The 16,291-nt window shown below is 35.9% G+C and overlaps 2 protein-coding genes across 2 annotated transcripts; one reads left to right on the top strand and one right to left on the bottom strand.

The window, feature by feature from the left end:
- The first annotated feature begins 2,269 nt into the window (after nt 1–2,269).
- On the top strand, nt 2,270–4,887 carry LOC121738096. Its single transcript, XM_042129936.1, has 4 exons — nt 2,270–2,513; nt 3,110–3,217; nt 3,721–3,825; nt 4,521–4,887. The coding sequence occupies exons 1-4, from the start codon at nt 2,426–2,428 to the stop codon at nt 4,577–4,579; spliced, it is 360 nt and encodes a 119-aa protein (XP_041985870.1). The 5' UTR covers nt 2,270–2,425; the 3' UTR covers nt 4,580–4,887.
- Nucleotides 4,888–4,924: 37 nt separating this feature from the next.
- LOC121738028 lies at nt 4,925–14,347 on the bottom strand. The gene is made up of 10 exons (XM_042129842.1): nt 14,158–14,347; nt 13,836–13,949; nt 13,397–13,513; nt 12,048–12,200; nt 11,554–11,637; nt 8,503–8,733; nt 7,088–7,252; nt 6,758–6,862; nt 6,334–6,396; nt 4,925–5,202 (listed from the first exon to the last, which is right to left on the bottom strand). Exons 1-10 carry the CDS (start codon nt 14,339–14,341, stop codon nt 5,153–5,155), a joined length of 1,266 nt encoding a protein of 421 aa, XP_041985776.1. The 5' UTR covers nt 14,342–14,347; the 3' UTR covers nt 4,925–5,152.
- Nucleotides 14,348–16,291: the final 1,944 nt, after the last annotated feature.

The following is a 16,291-nucleotide window of genomic DNA, read 5'->3' as shown; positions in this document are numbered from 1 at the left end:
AATTAAGTGAATTATCTTCTAGTGATAAGAAAGTGAAAATAATTATAGACTTCTAGGCTTTAATTAAGAAAATTCAATCAACGGAAACTAATTTTCCGTTATATAAGACTCCTACTAGACAAGTAGTAAGTAATTATAAGAATCGACAAAAACATGATGAAACTAATGCCATATGTTGTATATACTATTTTAAGTATTCTTTTTGTGACTGGTCACGACTTAAGGCAAGATATACTAAAAAATATTGCATATGAAGATAATTTAGAAGACGCTAAAAACACAATCGATAAAGGAATTGAAAGGGAAACGGTAAATTTCAAGGATGATTGTATACAATACAATGACGACTCTAACAAGAATACAGAACTACAAAATGGTGCAGATGGTATACTTTTGGCTACTATTGATAAAAGATATGCAAATAAAAGTAATAACGATGCTGTCCCTCAAGAAAAGGCAATACTTTTTATTGTAAGAACGTATGCAAGTCTTAAGGAAATTTTAGAACTTTTAAACAAATTCTCCGAACCCGGTGTCAGTAATGTTTACAATAATGTCGGTGGTAGTCCAACATATGGCCCAACTTATGGGCACGTGCACGGAAACCTTACCAATAACCACCACGATTATTCTAAAACACATAATAGTAATGCGAACATTGATCTCACTGTTTATAATCAAAATATACCTGGAAATGTTAATGGTGACATAAAAATTAATAGGCATAACAAGAAAAGCAAAAGCTAGAGCAACCTAGACGTCGCCTTCTAATAATTGGTATTAAGCTGCTAAGTATTTATCTAATAAATATTAAAAAAAACTTACTTATACCATAGATTTTTTTCATATCTATAATCCATATACATAACTCCATAACCATACTTATAATATAATTATTTGTCTAGTTGAATGTTATCTCTTCCAACGTAAACATCAAAACTATGTAAGGCTTACAGAATGTACGGATTCGTTATGAGGTCCTGTAAAGGCTTTGTGCAATCTTCAACATAATATCTGCACGTATACAAATCCCTCATACGTCCACAGCTCGAACACGCTGTAGCTATTTTTTATTATAAGAAATACAATATTGACACGATCGAAATGTTCCAAAAAAAATCTACGCGCATTGCAGAAGTAACATAAGACCTTTAAATATTTAGGCATTCAGATGTAGTCATTCCCGAGAATCATATTTTTTTATTTTATGAAATAAGGGGGCAAACGAGCAAACTGGTCACCTGATGGAAAGAAAATTCCGTCGCCCATGGACACTCGCAGCATCAGAAGAGCTGCAGGCGCGTTGCCGGCCTTTTAAGAGGGAATAGGGTAATAGAGGAGGGTAGGGATGGGAAGGGTAGGGAAGGGAATAGGGGAGGGTAGGAAAGGGTTAAGGGAATAGGGTAGGGGATTGGGCCTCCGGTAAACTCACTCACTCGGCAAGCGCTGTTTCACGCCGGTTAACTGTGAGAACGTGGTATTTCTCCGGTCGAGTCGGCCCATTCACGCCGAAGCGTGGCTCTCCCACGTATAAACGTATAGCACACTTCTTGAAATATATAATCATCATCATCATATCAGACTATATTCGTCCACTGCTGGACATAGGCCTCTCTCAATGAACGCTAAGGTGACCGATCTCCTGCTACTCGCATCCAACACGCAACTAAACGGAGATCATTGTCGTCCCACTTGGTTGGAGGTCGACCTACACCCCGATTTCCCAGTCTAGATCTCCATTCCAGAGTAAGTTTACTCCAGCGATCGTCTGTTCTTCGAGCTACGTGACCAGCCCAGTTCCACTTCAGCGTACTGATTCTCTGCACTATTGACGAATTGTTTCATTTTAATCTAATTCTAATAAATATATTATAATCTCTTTCCACTAACATTTAGACGTATACATAGCTAGAAATGATGCTGCTTTATGACCTTTGCGATACGATTGTATATCTTTAAATAATAAATTACGAGATAATATGGACATACTTCGAGTCCTCAGGCATAGGATCCCACTGCGGCATAAAAATACGCTTCGCGCTATAAGTAAACTAATATTGGCTCAACGGGATTTTGGGTTTGAACTAGAATTATCATAAATGCTGTATTTAATTGACTCCCTCGTAAAAATTGCTTACATAAAACGTATATTTATTTTTTAAACATTTCCATTTAAAAAAAATATCTGGTATACTCGTAGCATACACTTAGTATGCTACGAGGGTCGACTTTACAGCGGTCAAGCTATAACAGTGGTATAATGTGTTGCTCTGCACACTTTTTGCATGGCAGTTAGAAATGAAATCAAATCAAGCGGTACGCGCTCTTAAACATTTTTAATTACCAGAGGGAAAATAACGTTCAGGTGTTTCAAGCTAAAATAATTGATCTATGATAATTCGTTAGAAGTACTGTTGAGTTCACGATGAAGTTGCTACATTGGTTTTTGATTATAGATATCATTTTTATTGTTGGTCATGATGCATCCAAAAATAAAGGATTACTTGATTCAGGTAATGTTTTAGAAATAATAATTTATGACTGTCCAATTCCTGGGGTTTTGTACAAGAGTGTATCTATCCGACAGCGTTGTTCATTGGTTTTGTTAGCCAATCAATACCTACTAACCCTAAGTCTTTTCGAAAAGAAACTTCTATAGCGTGATGCAGGTTTGTGGCGTTTTACCTTTACATCGTAAACTTCATGGCCTGGCATAACTGATCATTTAAAAATGATCATAACTGAAATTAAATTGAAACAAGTTCAGCTAAATCGAAATGACAATATCATTCAGATTTTAGTATAAATAAAATCTGAGTAAATTTCTTCTAAATATAGAAGAATTTCCTCGTTTACTTATAGATCCCATCATGAAGGCACCACCTTTATGAACATAGTACCAAATTCAGATTATACCCTATACAATAGCGAAAAAATCTTAAAAATCGGTCCACAAACGGTGAACTGATCGTTGAACATCCAAATAAAAATATATAACCTCCACAGCTTGTAGTTACGCTATAGTCCGGTTTCAATAAAACAGACCACCGTTACTAGAAGCTACCTATGTGGGAGGTTTCATAACCTTTCATCGAAAACTTTATTGCAGATGTGAAATCCAGCACCGCCTTCCCCGGTTTAATTTACAAAGATTTATCAAAAATAAATACAGTTATACAAGCTGCCGTAAATGCAGTACCGCCTGAGAAATCTTCAAGTAAGGATAATCATAATATTGTCTTAGATATAATTTCAAATGAATTTTTATATTGTTACACGACGTTTCATATAAAATTATTTTCTTAACTTCCAAGGTAAGGGACTAGTGAAGTTATCACAATTATGTCTCAATTCTCAACGTAAAGGACATGTTAACTTAAGGGACTGAATTGTATTTTAGAAGCATTTACGCTATTTTTCTAACACGTTAAAAATATTTACGTCCTTTACATCATTTTTTACTATTAAACCTGTCTAGATGTTCAAAAATGTGTACTGTAAGGGACATTTTTTTAACGATAGAGGCATTTCAAGAATACCAAATGATAGAGCTCGAAATTCTGAATTCAATGATATAATTTAACTAATTTTCACCAAAATGTCACTTACGTTAATTGATATTTCCGGTGTCGATATGTCGGATATTGGTTATGTTATTTACTGTATGTTCTAGTAGCGCCCTTTGCTCCGATCTTTAATTTTCCCTGAAATATATTTTAGGGAATATAAACGAGGGAAATGAAGAAAGTGAAGATATTATTAGAGCTCTTCAGAATACACCACCAATCAGAGGCATGGGGACATTAGACTGGTTCTTTCAGGATGGTAAACGCACAACTTTAAGATCGTTAGCGTAACTGTAGGGTCAATAAGCGCATGTGTATGATGTCTCTCAATAAATAATAGCTCCCACACCGGTTTCGGTGACGGTGGCCGGTTTCATTGAAACCTAGCCAGCTACGCAGGCGTAATTTTGTAGTGCCTAAGTGTGTGCATAATAATAATAATAATAGCTCCCACACCGGTTTCGGTGACGGTGGCCGGTTTCATTGAAACCAGGCCAGGTAATTTTATAGTGCCCAAGTGTGTGCGCAGTACACAAGAGCACTATCTATTCCTTTACTCTTATAACCCAGTGGGACGGAAGACCGACACGACTAGCGAGAGATCAGGCGCAGGATCGACTTTTTAGGTGCCCATCCGACGCATAGATCATCTTACTTGTCAGACAATAAGGTGATCAGCCTGCATTGTCCTAACCAAACTTGGAAATAACATGTCTCCAACGCGGGAATCGAACCCACGACCTCCGAGTCAAGAGCCACGCTCTATACCACTAGACCACGGAGGCGTCCAGTGTCGCTCAATAACATAAAATCCATACTAATACTACAAATGCCAAAGTTTGTTTGTCTGTGTGAACGATTTTTGCGCAACGGAGTTTTTGTAGTATAATTTGATTAAAACCTTTTAACATGTCTGCCATCTCATAGTCGGTTTTATAATGTTCTTTCTTTCAGTTGTTCAAGTACCAGTTGATATAATGAGCGATAATGCCAAAAAAATAAATGCTAATTAAGATGAAGGTGCGGATTATTGAATTGGCTGGCTTGGCAATTCTACGCCTAACTACGATAAAGCCAAAAGAAAAAGAGTTGTTAGAATAATTAAAGACGTAAGTGCGTGATAAATAGGCAACTAACAACTTGAAAATATTCGTTTTATTGAATACCTGGAGGCTTTATTGAGTGATTTGAAATAAAAAAAATGATTTTATGTATAGCCAGATTCATTATCTAGATGATATAATAGAAAAATTACAAGGTTGGAAAAGGAACAGTTACGTATTTAATTATTTTATTTTTTAATAATTAAAAAATAAAATACTTTTTTTATTTCATTATTTATTTCATCCATAGATATTACTACCCCCCAAAATCATAGAAACATTCACATTGTAGTACCTTAAAGTTCTGCAAGGTTGTTTCTTGTTTGATTGCCGTTTAAAAAAGTAAAAAAATACCTCTGCATAAGTAGTATGGACACCTTTATTAAAATGTATTCTAGTAAAATTAAAGATTATTTTATCTTCTCAAGTACGTTAAGGATAACAAAGACTTGGATCACAAGCTTTCCTGGCTCAGAAGTACCTTCATTGCCCTGTATAGTAGGTATAAGTAATTACCTTACTACGAGGGTGTCCTGAAAAATAGTATTAGTTAATAGATCGTTTTCGCACTAAAAACGACGTCGAAAAACTAAGAAAGAAGAGAAGGTATCCAAAAATGGATTTAATGCGTATTTATCATAAGCTATGTCCACACTATGCCCTTTCCTCTTCAATTTTCGTCATCTTCTTTCATTCAACTTTCGTTTTGGCGCATTCAATAATTGGATGCGTCAACGAACGCAACACCAACATTGTCATTTTTGTTTTTTGGATACGGTCAGAGGGCATGCGTCGCGGGCATGCCTCACGTTCGCTGTTGACTGCGCTATAACGCATGACGAACAGAAAAAGGCACAGTGTGGACAAAGCTATACGTGCACTACGAAATCATCTACAGAGAGAATTTGTGGCACCAAACCCAAACTGGACTCTGTAAGCTCATCAAGCACGCACCTTTACAGAATAAGTGTTAATAGCATTACGACTAACAGATTCTGTGCCACACCTATTCACCTTATTCTTGACTCTTCAATCTACTTAAGGAGAAGCTCTGCTAGTAATTCTATCAAAGAAGAAATTAGCGGCACCAATCCCAAACACATCGTTCAGTTCATGAGCAGCATTGCCAATGCTGCTCCACAGCATTGCCAATGCTGCTCCAACCCAATGCTGCATTGGGTTGGGGTTGGTACTCTAATACGAAAGAGTAGCAATAGATCATCAAGGGTCGCAGTGACGACAGGTCTACAATGACCTGTCTTCGGAAGGAATAAGAAAAAACTATCTTAGAAAAATAGTTCTCCGTCTACTCCAGATTTTGCGAGTTCGGATCGGTTTCGGATTGGACGAAATGCGAAATCGCTCCTAAGGCAAAAAATAGGTAACTAGACAACATTTTACTGCCAGTTAAAAATCCGGGTAGTGCTGATCAAAAATAAAAAAAAACGAAAGAACGAGAGGAACTCGCTTCAGAAGGCAAAACCCTGCCATGGCGAAAGTGGCGATGGCTCTCGGCCAATCAAATAATCTGTTTGTGCTAACTCGCCACTGCCTCACCGAATGGTAATAGAGTGGTAACCCACGAGTAGAGTTACTCGATAGGTGTAATAAGGCCGGTAGCCGAGTGGTGGCAGACGGCACTGTTTTTATTTTATCTAACTTACCATCGGGGAACAACTTTTTTTTAAATCTTTCTATTCGTTCTTCCTCAGTCTCGCCGTCAATAACTAAAAAAAACATGCAATTACGTTTATTTATCCATTTTTGGCTTTAAATTAATTTTCCAGGAACCAGAAAAAATTCTAAAGTCGTGATCAGGTTTGGTTAAATCAGTGTTAAGCTCCAAAATGGCCCCAAGAAGTACCAATGGTGGCCCCATTTTTGGCACGTTTTGTTGCCTTGACGTAAAGTCAGCAAAACGTAAATTATATATATTTATATAATCCATAATAATATTATTATAAATGCGAAAGTGTGTCTGTCTGTCCATCTGTCTGTCCGTCTGTCTGTACGTCTGTCTGTCTGTCAGTCTGTCTATCTGTTACCTCTTCTTCCTCGCGCGATAAATGAATTTAATATGACTTTTACCTTGCTCGAAGTCATCTTTACCATCGCTTGTGTCAGTAATGTTGGCCGATAAAGTGGTACTCTCGTATTCTTTCTCTTGTTCTATATCGCTTGCCTCATCAGCAGCTTAATAGATGATAAAAAAAAAGTTATTTTAAATAAAAATGAATTTTATTTTGCGACAAAGTTCTCGTAAGTGAATAATAATATTAATGATTTGTGCTTTAACATAGTAATTTTTATTTATATGATGTAGATGTGTTTATCAGTCAGTCAAGGTTTGACGACGCAAACCCTCACAAAGTTCGACTTTTAGGTAGTTATAATCATTAAAATTGGTGTTACTGTTACCATTTTTTGTTTCGACAGCATCGCTTCTAGCCGTGGTCCATTGATTGTTCTCACCTCTGGCCCACTTTACACCGTGAATATTTATATATTCATAGTTTCCTTTTACATTGGTAAACGTTTTAAAAAATATCTCATGAGGTGCTCTGGATTTTACAGTGATCATACCTAAAAATAAAAAAGATGTACATCAAGAAGTTGTGTATTAAATATTTCGTATAAAAACCGACTTCAATACTTTACGTCTTTCAAAATTATAATAATTATAATTACGAATCTCAAAAACTACTGAACCGATTTTGATGAATAGTACAGGTTTCCTAGAACAAAGTTAAGACTAACATTGTCCTACAAATAGAATAATCTATATTTTAGAACTAGTAATGGGAATTAATGCTTTTTTATATTAATTTCATTAACATGCTAATTTTGATATATTAACATGTTACGTGCTATTGCTCTGCTATTTGCTAAAAACGCAACATCGTGAATTCACAGTTCGCATCGCACTGCTCGTGACGAGTATTATTTCGAGTGAAAAATAGCCATTCATAATTTATTAACAGTAAGCGCCGTGGTGCGAAACAGCGCGGATTTGAATTATTTTTCATGATCGCTGACTAATTGCTGCGCACGATAATTTTAGCAATCGTATTTTTAGCAAGTACTATTAATTTAATGATTGCTGATGGGCAATTAACAATTAATTATTATTGCTAATGCTATTTTTACCAACACTATTTAGAACCATCAAATTGAAATATTAAATTCTTTCTATCGCTGCTACCTACCACTTTTTAGAAATTTCGCAGAGGACATTGTTGTTCGTCTTATCAAAATGAAGCGACTCACGAAAAATTAGCTTGATAGTAATAAAAAAAATATATATTATTGGACGAGGATAACTGGATGGATCGTTTAGTTAGTCACGGAGCATAAACACGTTGCCCGCCTTAAAACATAAAGTTAACATACCTAGTAGATTAGAGGATCAAAGAGCTGAGCAAGCAAGATGTAACTATCAATAACACTGTGTGGTAGAAAGAGACGCGTGAACTCTTTTTTCATCTGTTTGACAGTCAGTAAGTCTGCAAATGGTCTGCACTTATCGGCAGGTTAATTTGAGCTCTCAGAAAAAATTGTGTAGGAACATTTTGGTTTCGTTTGATATCTTAGGATTGTTCCTCTATACCGCTAGGTATAGTTTTTGCCTTTTTGCGTCAGACCAATTGACCAATTCTGAGTCAGACAGGGGTGTAACCTCAGAGGTGTAACTCATTTTTTTTAATTTTCTTTAAAACGTGTGGCTTACAAAATATATCTAGAACTTAGGTTTAGTGGATAGAACTACACCCAAGGATAACCTCAGTTAAATTATATACTCCTAAATTCAATAAATAAAATGATAATGAACTTACCTGGCGACTCCACGATTTCTATAAGATCGTTTACATTAACATTTTCTACAGTGTCACTTATAATTTTCCCAGTTTGACTATTATTGACTTGTTTTCTTAAGCGCCACGTGTCGAAAGGATAAATTCTTATATCGGTATAGTTTTTCTGTATATTTGTATTGTTTTGTGTATATTCAACGGATACATTGTATTGTGTTTCAGGGTGTATTATCTCGAATTCGGCATTATATTCTGAAAAAAAAAAAACAACTGATAAATACAATCTGTAGGTATATTGGACATGACATGTCTATTATACTGAACTAGAGATCGCCCAATGGTCGAAATTCGACCTTAGTTTCAGCAACATTAGTACTACTACCTTTTTGTAAAAAAATATTGACTTTATCATATTTTTTTCAACTCTTGTCTCTGGGACTCAGCTGATCTCAGACTGGCCGTGTAAGCATTGTCTAATAGTATCTCAGATTAAATAAAAAAAACTATAATCCATTTTCAATTTGTCACCTTGTTGTCAACAGACTTCAACCATAAATAATTCAATTCAATTCAATTTCTTTATTTGCAAAATGTGAGTAAAGAGAAACGAATAAAAGAGTATAATTCGTATGTATAGGCTTGTCACTCAAAAAACTGTAATTTTTCCTAGTGTGTGTGTAATGTTTTATTTGTTAAAAAATGTATGATAAAATCATCACTTCAAAATAATATTAGCTCGATGCACTCCTTCACCATATAAACTATAATTTTGCAAAATTTCATTCACCTACGTTTCCCCATTTTTCATCAAAAGGGATACAAAGTTTTTGGCTCACGTATTAATATATAGATACAGATGGTATTTATTGATGATGATTAGCTATGTCCACACTATGCGCTTTCGTCTTCAATTTTCGTCATCTTTGTTGTATTCAACTTTCGTTTGGCGCATTCAATAACTAAATACCTTAACGGACACAACGCGATTCTTGGAAATCTATTGTTATTCTATTGTTATCGCAGTCGGATTCGACCGATTGGGGCTTGACGGGTTAATTTTTTTGTGATAATAACAGGTAATATTATGTGATATTACCTTTACCCTATTACCTATTATACCAGTCATAGAATCTATATATAACTACTAATATTATAAATGCGAAAGTATCTCTGTCTGTCTCGCTTTCACGCAAAAACTACTAAACCGATTGTAATGAAATTTTGTACACATATAGTCTAAAGCCTGAGAAAGGACATCGGCTACTTTTTAACTGGAAAAAGGGGTTGTAAGTGGGTGTTTATGCGTAAAGTTCAAATTAAGTTACTTCCAAAAATTCACAATAGATGGCGCTGTCCATCACCCACATCGCACACGCGCTAACTCAAACGTGTTTCTATAAGAGGTGGTAAGGATGAAGGACTTTTCACGTTTTTTTAAGATTTAAGCAGACTTAATGTTCGACCCCAGTTTTTAACCCTCGACGCAAAATGAGGGGCGTTTTAAGTGTGGCTTGTCTGTCTGTCTGTAAACTTTAAAGAAGCAACTATGTCGTGGAATTTTTGCAATTTGCATTAATGTAGCCTACATGGAAAGGGGAACTACCACGTTTTTTTTTTATTAAATAAGGGGGCAAACGAGTAAACGGGTCACCTGATGGAAAGCAACTACCGTCGCCCATGGACACTCGCAACATCAGAATAGCTGCAGGTGCGTTGCCAGCCTTTTAAGAGAGAATAAGGGAGGGTAAGGAAGGGAATAGGGAAGGGTAGGGAAGGGAATAAGGTAGGGGATTGGGCCTCTGGTAAACTCACTTACTCAGCGAAACACAGTGCAAGTGCTGTTTCACGCCGGTTTTATGGGGGCCCGTGGTATTTCTCCGGTCGAGCCGGCCCATTCGTGCCGAAGCATGGCTCTACCACGTAAAAATAAGATAATAAATCCTAAATCACAATCATTGGTAAAATATTTTCACATAATTTAAATTTCAATAATTGTATTTCTACTAATACTATGGATTTTTGAGATCTAAAACAAATTGTTATTTTTATTATTAATTCCCTTAACATGGGTAGAATTTCAAATAGCCGGACCGCCATCTTGGGGAAGCTGTCATATTGGATTTGTATTGACCAAAGAGAATATAATCACTATGGTATTGACGTTTATTAGCTAGTCATGTATTGTCATCAGAACTCCGAGCGTATTCAAAATTTCATCCTTATTGAGAACCGGGAAGTGGGTCAAATTAAGATACCAAGATTTTCTTACATACATGGTAATTAAGGCTTGTCTAATTTGAAATGACGCACCCCACCACTTCACTATATAATATAAATGAAATGTACTATGTACTGTGAATACGAGGGAGGAGCAAGTCATTTTAAGTTAGACAAGCCCTACAAGTAAAGCTAATCTAGGCTCAATTCACACCGGAATGGCAGAGGCGAGGCGAGCAGTTTCAGTGTCATATGATTTTAAACTTTATCTTCATTATTGTAATACGTAGTATCGCTTGAGAAATCTACGGCCGCCCGTGGACGTTCGTGGCCGCTCGAGGCCTCTTGCGGCCGCGGGCGACGGTGATTTCTCAAGCGATACTATACAGGGTGCAATTAAACCTTCCTGCCAAATTTTTTCCAGGGCTTATGTATCATTAGGAGAGTCCATTTAACCAAAAAAATTGGGTGTTATTTTTTTCAATCCCATTTAAAATCGTTGCATAACGGTCACTCGCGGCGCGGGGGAATGAGAGGAGGTGACGCGGGATGAGGCGCGCGCGAGGGGGCCAGGGGCACATCACGCGCGGCCGTCGCATTGTGTCCATTAATTATATTGTTGTTTAGGATTTGATGTCCAGCAGTGGACGACTATAGGCTGATATGATGATGATGATGTTTAGGATAACTTTCGGAAGCTATTTCTCAACATTTTAGTACTGAGTGACTATAAAAGAAAAAATACGTGTATATTTATTTGTAACAAGAATCAATGTATCAAAATTTGGCAGGAAGGTTTAATTGCACCCTGTATATACTATATAAATATAAGCGTGTTAAAAATATGACTTTTACCATCGTTTGTGTCAGTAGCGTTGGCCGATGAAGTGGTACTATCATATTCTTTGTCTTGTTCAATATCGCTTGCCTCATCAGGGGCTACATAAATAATGAAAAAGTTATTTTATATTAGATTAGCTCCGCGCGGCTTCGTTTGCGTAAATTAGTAATTTCATAGAAAAATATGCCCACCAAAAATAGCATATTATAATCCTTCCGTTTTCCCCCTTTGGGTACGGAACCCAAAAACGGGAAAAATCATATGATGAAAGGCCTTATCTCACGAATGAGATAAGGCCTTTCAAATAATCTTTCCCGTTTTTTCGTGATTGGCTTTGCGTGATAGTAAAATAATCTAGCTTTCCTCGATAAATCAGCTATTTAACACTGAAAGAATTTTTCGAATTGAGCCCACAGTTTCTAAATTTTTTTTTCGCAAAAAATCTGAAAAAGCCACTATTGAAATAATAACAATTACTTTATACTTTTGTGAGTAAAAAGTCGCTTACTGTTACCATTTTTTTCCGTGGTCCATTGATTGTTTTCATCCCTCCCCCACTTTACACCATTTATATAAATATTTCCGTTTAGCTTCCCTGTTATGTTTGTAAAAATTCGAAAATTTCTATTATGAGGATCACTGGATTGTATACTGATGATGCCTAAAAAACGACATGTGCATGTCCAGGAAAATTGTTTAACAATGGTTCTTAATATTTATGTATGGTATCAAAATTTCTGCCTCATTGGCGTAAAAATATTGTCTAATTATTTCAAAACATTTTCTTTAGATCTTATTCTAATTAACATGCAACGTGCCTTAACTAGTAACTACATCTTATTTGAAAAGATCTTATTACTGTGTGTGTGTGTTGTGAATGTAATCGGAATTTTTAATTTGAAAATTAAAAATTCCGAATCGGAAACTATGTCTTCAGAAATATTTATTGAAACGAAAAGTTACCTTATATAACATTATATTCTATTATATTAAAACATATTTTGAGTTAGGTATCCCTAAAGAGTGCAATTAAACAGGTATCGTTAGGAGAGTCCCTTTAATAAAAAAAATGGTGTTATTTTTTTCTAATTACATATTTTATCCCATTTAAAATCGTTGCAGAACGGTCACTCACGGCGTGGGTATAAGCGGGAGTGACGCGAGGGGAGGCGCGCGCGGGGGCACGTGATTCGCGGGCGACGCGTAGTGTCCATTAATTGTAGTGTTTTTAGGATAACTTTCGGTAGCTATTTCTCAAAATTTTAATATTAATATAATATAATAATATCTATGGACGCTTCTCTTCAATATTCTTCTCGAATATTGAGTGATTATAAAAGAAAAAAATACGTGTATTTTTATTTTTAACAAGGATCAATATATCAAAATTTGGCAGGAAGGTTTAATTGCACTCTGTATGTACCTAAGTCTAATAATATGACGATTTCAACTCCGTTGCGTAAAAAATCGTTTGTCGCGCGGGAACCGTTTATTTTTACGAGATAAAAAGTATCCTGTATTGGGCGCAAAGAGGTTACAGCCAGCAGAGACAGATAGACAGACAGACACACTTTCACATTTTTAATCAAGGCGAGCGAAGCGACACCTAGTATATCCCACAACCTGTAGGTACATTTTGTCACACTTTACGGAAAACTATCATGCCTATTGATTTGTGCTTTAACATAGTAATTTTTATTTATAATATCAAGGCTTTTTATATGCAGATGTGTCATCATCAGTCAGTCAAGGTATGACGACGCGAGCCCACACAATCTAGGCTTTTAGCTAGTTTTAGTAAGTATGGATTTATAAATATGCTCCTAAATTCAACAAATAAAATTAAAGTTAACTTACCTGGCGATCCCACGACTTCAATATGATCATATTCTAAATTGTTAATATTTTCTAAAATTTCTTTTACAGTTTTTTCTTGTTTTTTAATAATTTTATCAACCTTTTCTGAAATTTTATCTTAAAACATTTGAAGAACGTGATAAGTAACATTTTGTAACAAACCAACGATTAGTAACATAATATACGAAAATTGGGCAGTTCTGGAAATATCACATGCATACGCATCGAATTGATAACCTCCTTTTTTAAATAAATAAATAAAATAAAAAGAACTTTATTAAACATACAAGGGACAGAACACAACCAGAGTTAATAACAATAACACAATGAAATACAAGTGAATTGACATGACGCACACAACATACACAAACATTTAACTGCTTAAAATTAAACTAAAAAGTCTTTTGAAGTCGGTTAATTAATAAATAAAAAACAATACCTCCCATATTACTCATTAAACTACCTAACCACGAAAACAACTTTCTGTTTGTAGGACGTTCATTTTCTTTGCCATTGTTCAATTTTGTGCCATTCGCGAATGACTCTCCAACCTCTGTAATCAGTGTGTCTCTTATATCAACTTTGTCTTATTTAGTAGTGTTTATGATTCTTTTTAAAACATTGAATAAAGTTTCTGCAATATTTTCTTATGTTAGTATAATATCATTGTTTAATGTTTCATCATAGTTATTATTTACTGCTATTTTTGTTATAATTAGGAGTTTCTCCAAATGTTTTATCTCCTATATTTTCAAAATTACCATCTATTGTCAAATCAATCTTCTTTACGCCTTCATTGCCAGTTACAACAATAATATTTAGTGTTATTAAAACCCACTGCAGTAAGTTTACCATTTCACCAAAAATTTTAATGTCTGTTGTCTCTTTAATTTCTAAATTAAAATGGCGTGTAATATCGACCTTTTGAAAAGTTATTGAAATCATATAAAAATAATTGAATTTACGTAAATTTAATTAGAAGGAAGGCTATATACACAACTAACTTTTACGTCTAGCACATAAAGTTAATATACCTAGCGGTTCCGCTAGGTATATTAACTTTATGGTCTAGCATCGCCTACACGAAATGTCGAGGATGTTTGATTGTTTGATATTCTATTTGCTGCCTATTAGGGTCTATCGTGTCAAACTGCTGTCATATTATGTAATTGTCATGTGTCACAATGTAGCTGTCATGTGCCCGATAATATTTCTATTTGACACGATAGACCGTGTAAGTACTCACATACGGTTTTGCTCGATCGAGCAATCACGTAGAGTAAAAGCCGAGCCGTGGGCTCGAGCTTTCGTCCACACATTCAGCATTGCTCGATAGATTTACTCCAGCCTACCTAGCATACGCCAACGAGATATCTCACTCTCGAGGTAATTAAATTTTGACATCATGAGACGAGTAGTTACTCGTCTCATAATGTCAAAATCTCGACATTATCTTGACCAAAGTCTATAAAAATGTGTTATTTCGATGATAGATCTACGTGACAAAAAATGTTTGTCATGCTAGGGTGAATAGAGATGAAGAGGCAAACCATCAAACATCGAGAAAACAATATGTAGAGTGAGATATCTCGTTGGCGTATGCTAGGTAGGTTTTTCGAAGGAAATTAGCTACGAATAATAAAAACTAAGGAAGACACTGTGTCAAAAAATTTGTCAAGCCGGCTCGATTCGAGCCTTCAAACTGGCTGGCAAAGTTGTGAGTTTTGCGGTCCACACGGTCTCAATAGACATAACGACCAGTAGTTCGACTGCAAAGAAACGGACAGGTTTCAATATCTGTCAAATTCGTCGGGTTTCACTAGGATTATGAACGGAATGTGCCTCGCGCTGGCTGATATAATTTATTTTTAAATATTTAAAATAAAGATTTCAAAATTGGATTCTGACAATTTTAATCGCATGTGCCAAAACACAAACAAGAATACGACCAAAGAGGAACACGTCCATCGAATATGTCATAGTTTTAAATTCGTAGGTAACAAGTTAACAACCCTAGCGACGATTGTCGTCATAATACGTCAAATTTAAAAATTTCAACATCAGTTCTAAGTCGGCATACTCTATCATTCTGTCTACTCTGACACGGTGGTTTTTGCTCGTAAACCGTATGTGAGTAGGTACTTAGCATAAGGCTGCATAGCGGCACCTGGTGGTAAATAGAATATTAAACACCCTTATTATAAAACTACACCTCTAAAGCGAAGACACAAAGGTCCGTTTCGTTGCCGTAGCGGTGCGGCGATGACGTAATTAAACGCTCATATTATGCTAAGTACTCACATACGGTTTTGCTCGATAGTTTTACTCCAAATCGAAGGAATGACATAATATTTGACATATTTAATTCCATCGTGTCCGCTCGAAGCGAGTCCATGACAGATGAAATCTTTTCACGTGAGATCTTTCCGACGATCGTGCATCGGGGGGCTGGAGCTGTCAGTTTTGCGGTCAACACGGTGGTTATTGCTCAATTTGGAGTAAAACTATCGAGCAAAACCATATGTGAGTACTTAGCAGTACCGTATAATAATATTATGACTAGAGGTTGCCTGTAACTCCGTTGCACCAAAATTTGTTTCTTGCTCGGATAAGAAATTATTTCATGCGTAAAATATCCTGCATCTGATCTTTCGCCAGTCGTGTCGATCATCCGTCCTACTGGGCTACGAAAGAGGCTTTATTAAAGAAGAGAGAGAAAGAAGAGTGAGTGTAGTGCGAACCTCCAATATACAAGTACGCTGGAATTATGATACTCTTTGAAATGACAGCTATTTTTTGTGCCTAGTTGAACCGGAATCAGCGCCCCCAATGCGGGGAAGAGAACTAAATCTGACGTAACTTGCAAATGGCCGCTTAATCGCTATTGGTTGTAGA

This window comes from Aricia agestis, chromosome 22 (assembly GCF_905147365.1).
Source record: "Aricia agestis chromosome 22, ilAriAges1.1, whole genome shotgun sequence".
Lineage (NCBI taxonomy): Eukaryota > Metazoa > Arthropoda > Insecta > Lepidoptera > Lycaenidae > Aricia > Aricia agestis.
The sequence above is the reverse complement of the archived record's forward strand: the minus strand, read 5'-3'. Positions and strand labels throughout refer to the sequence as shown.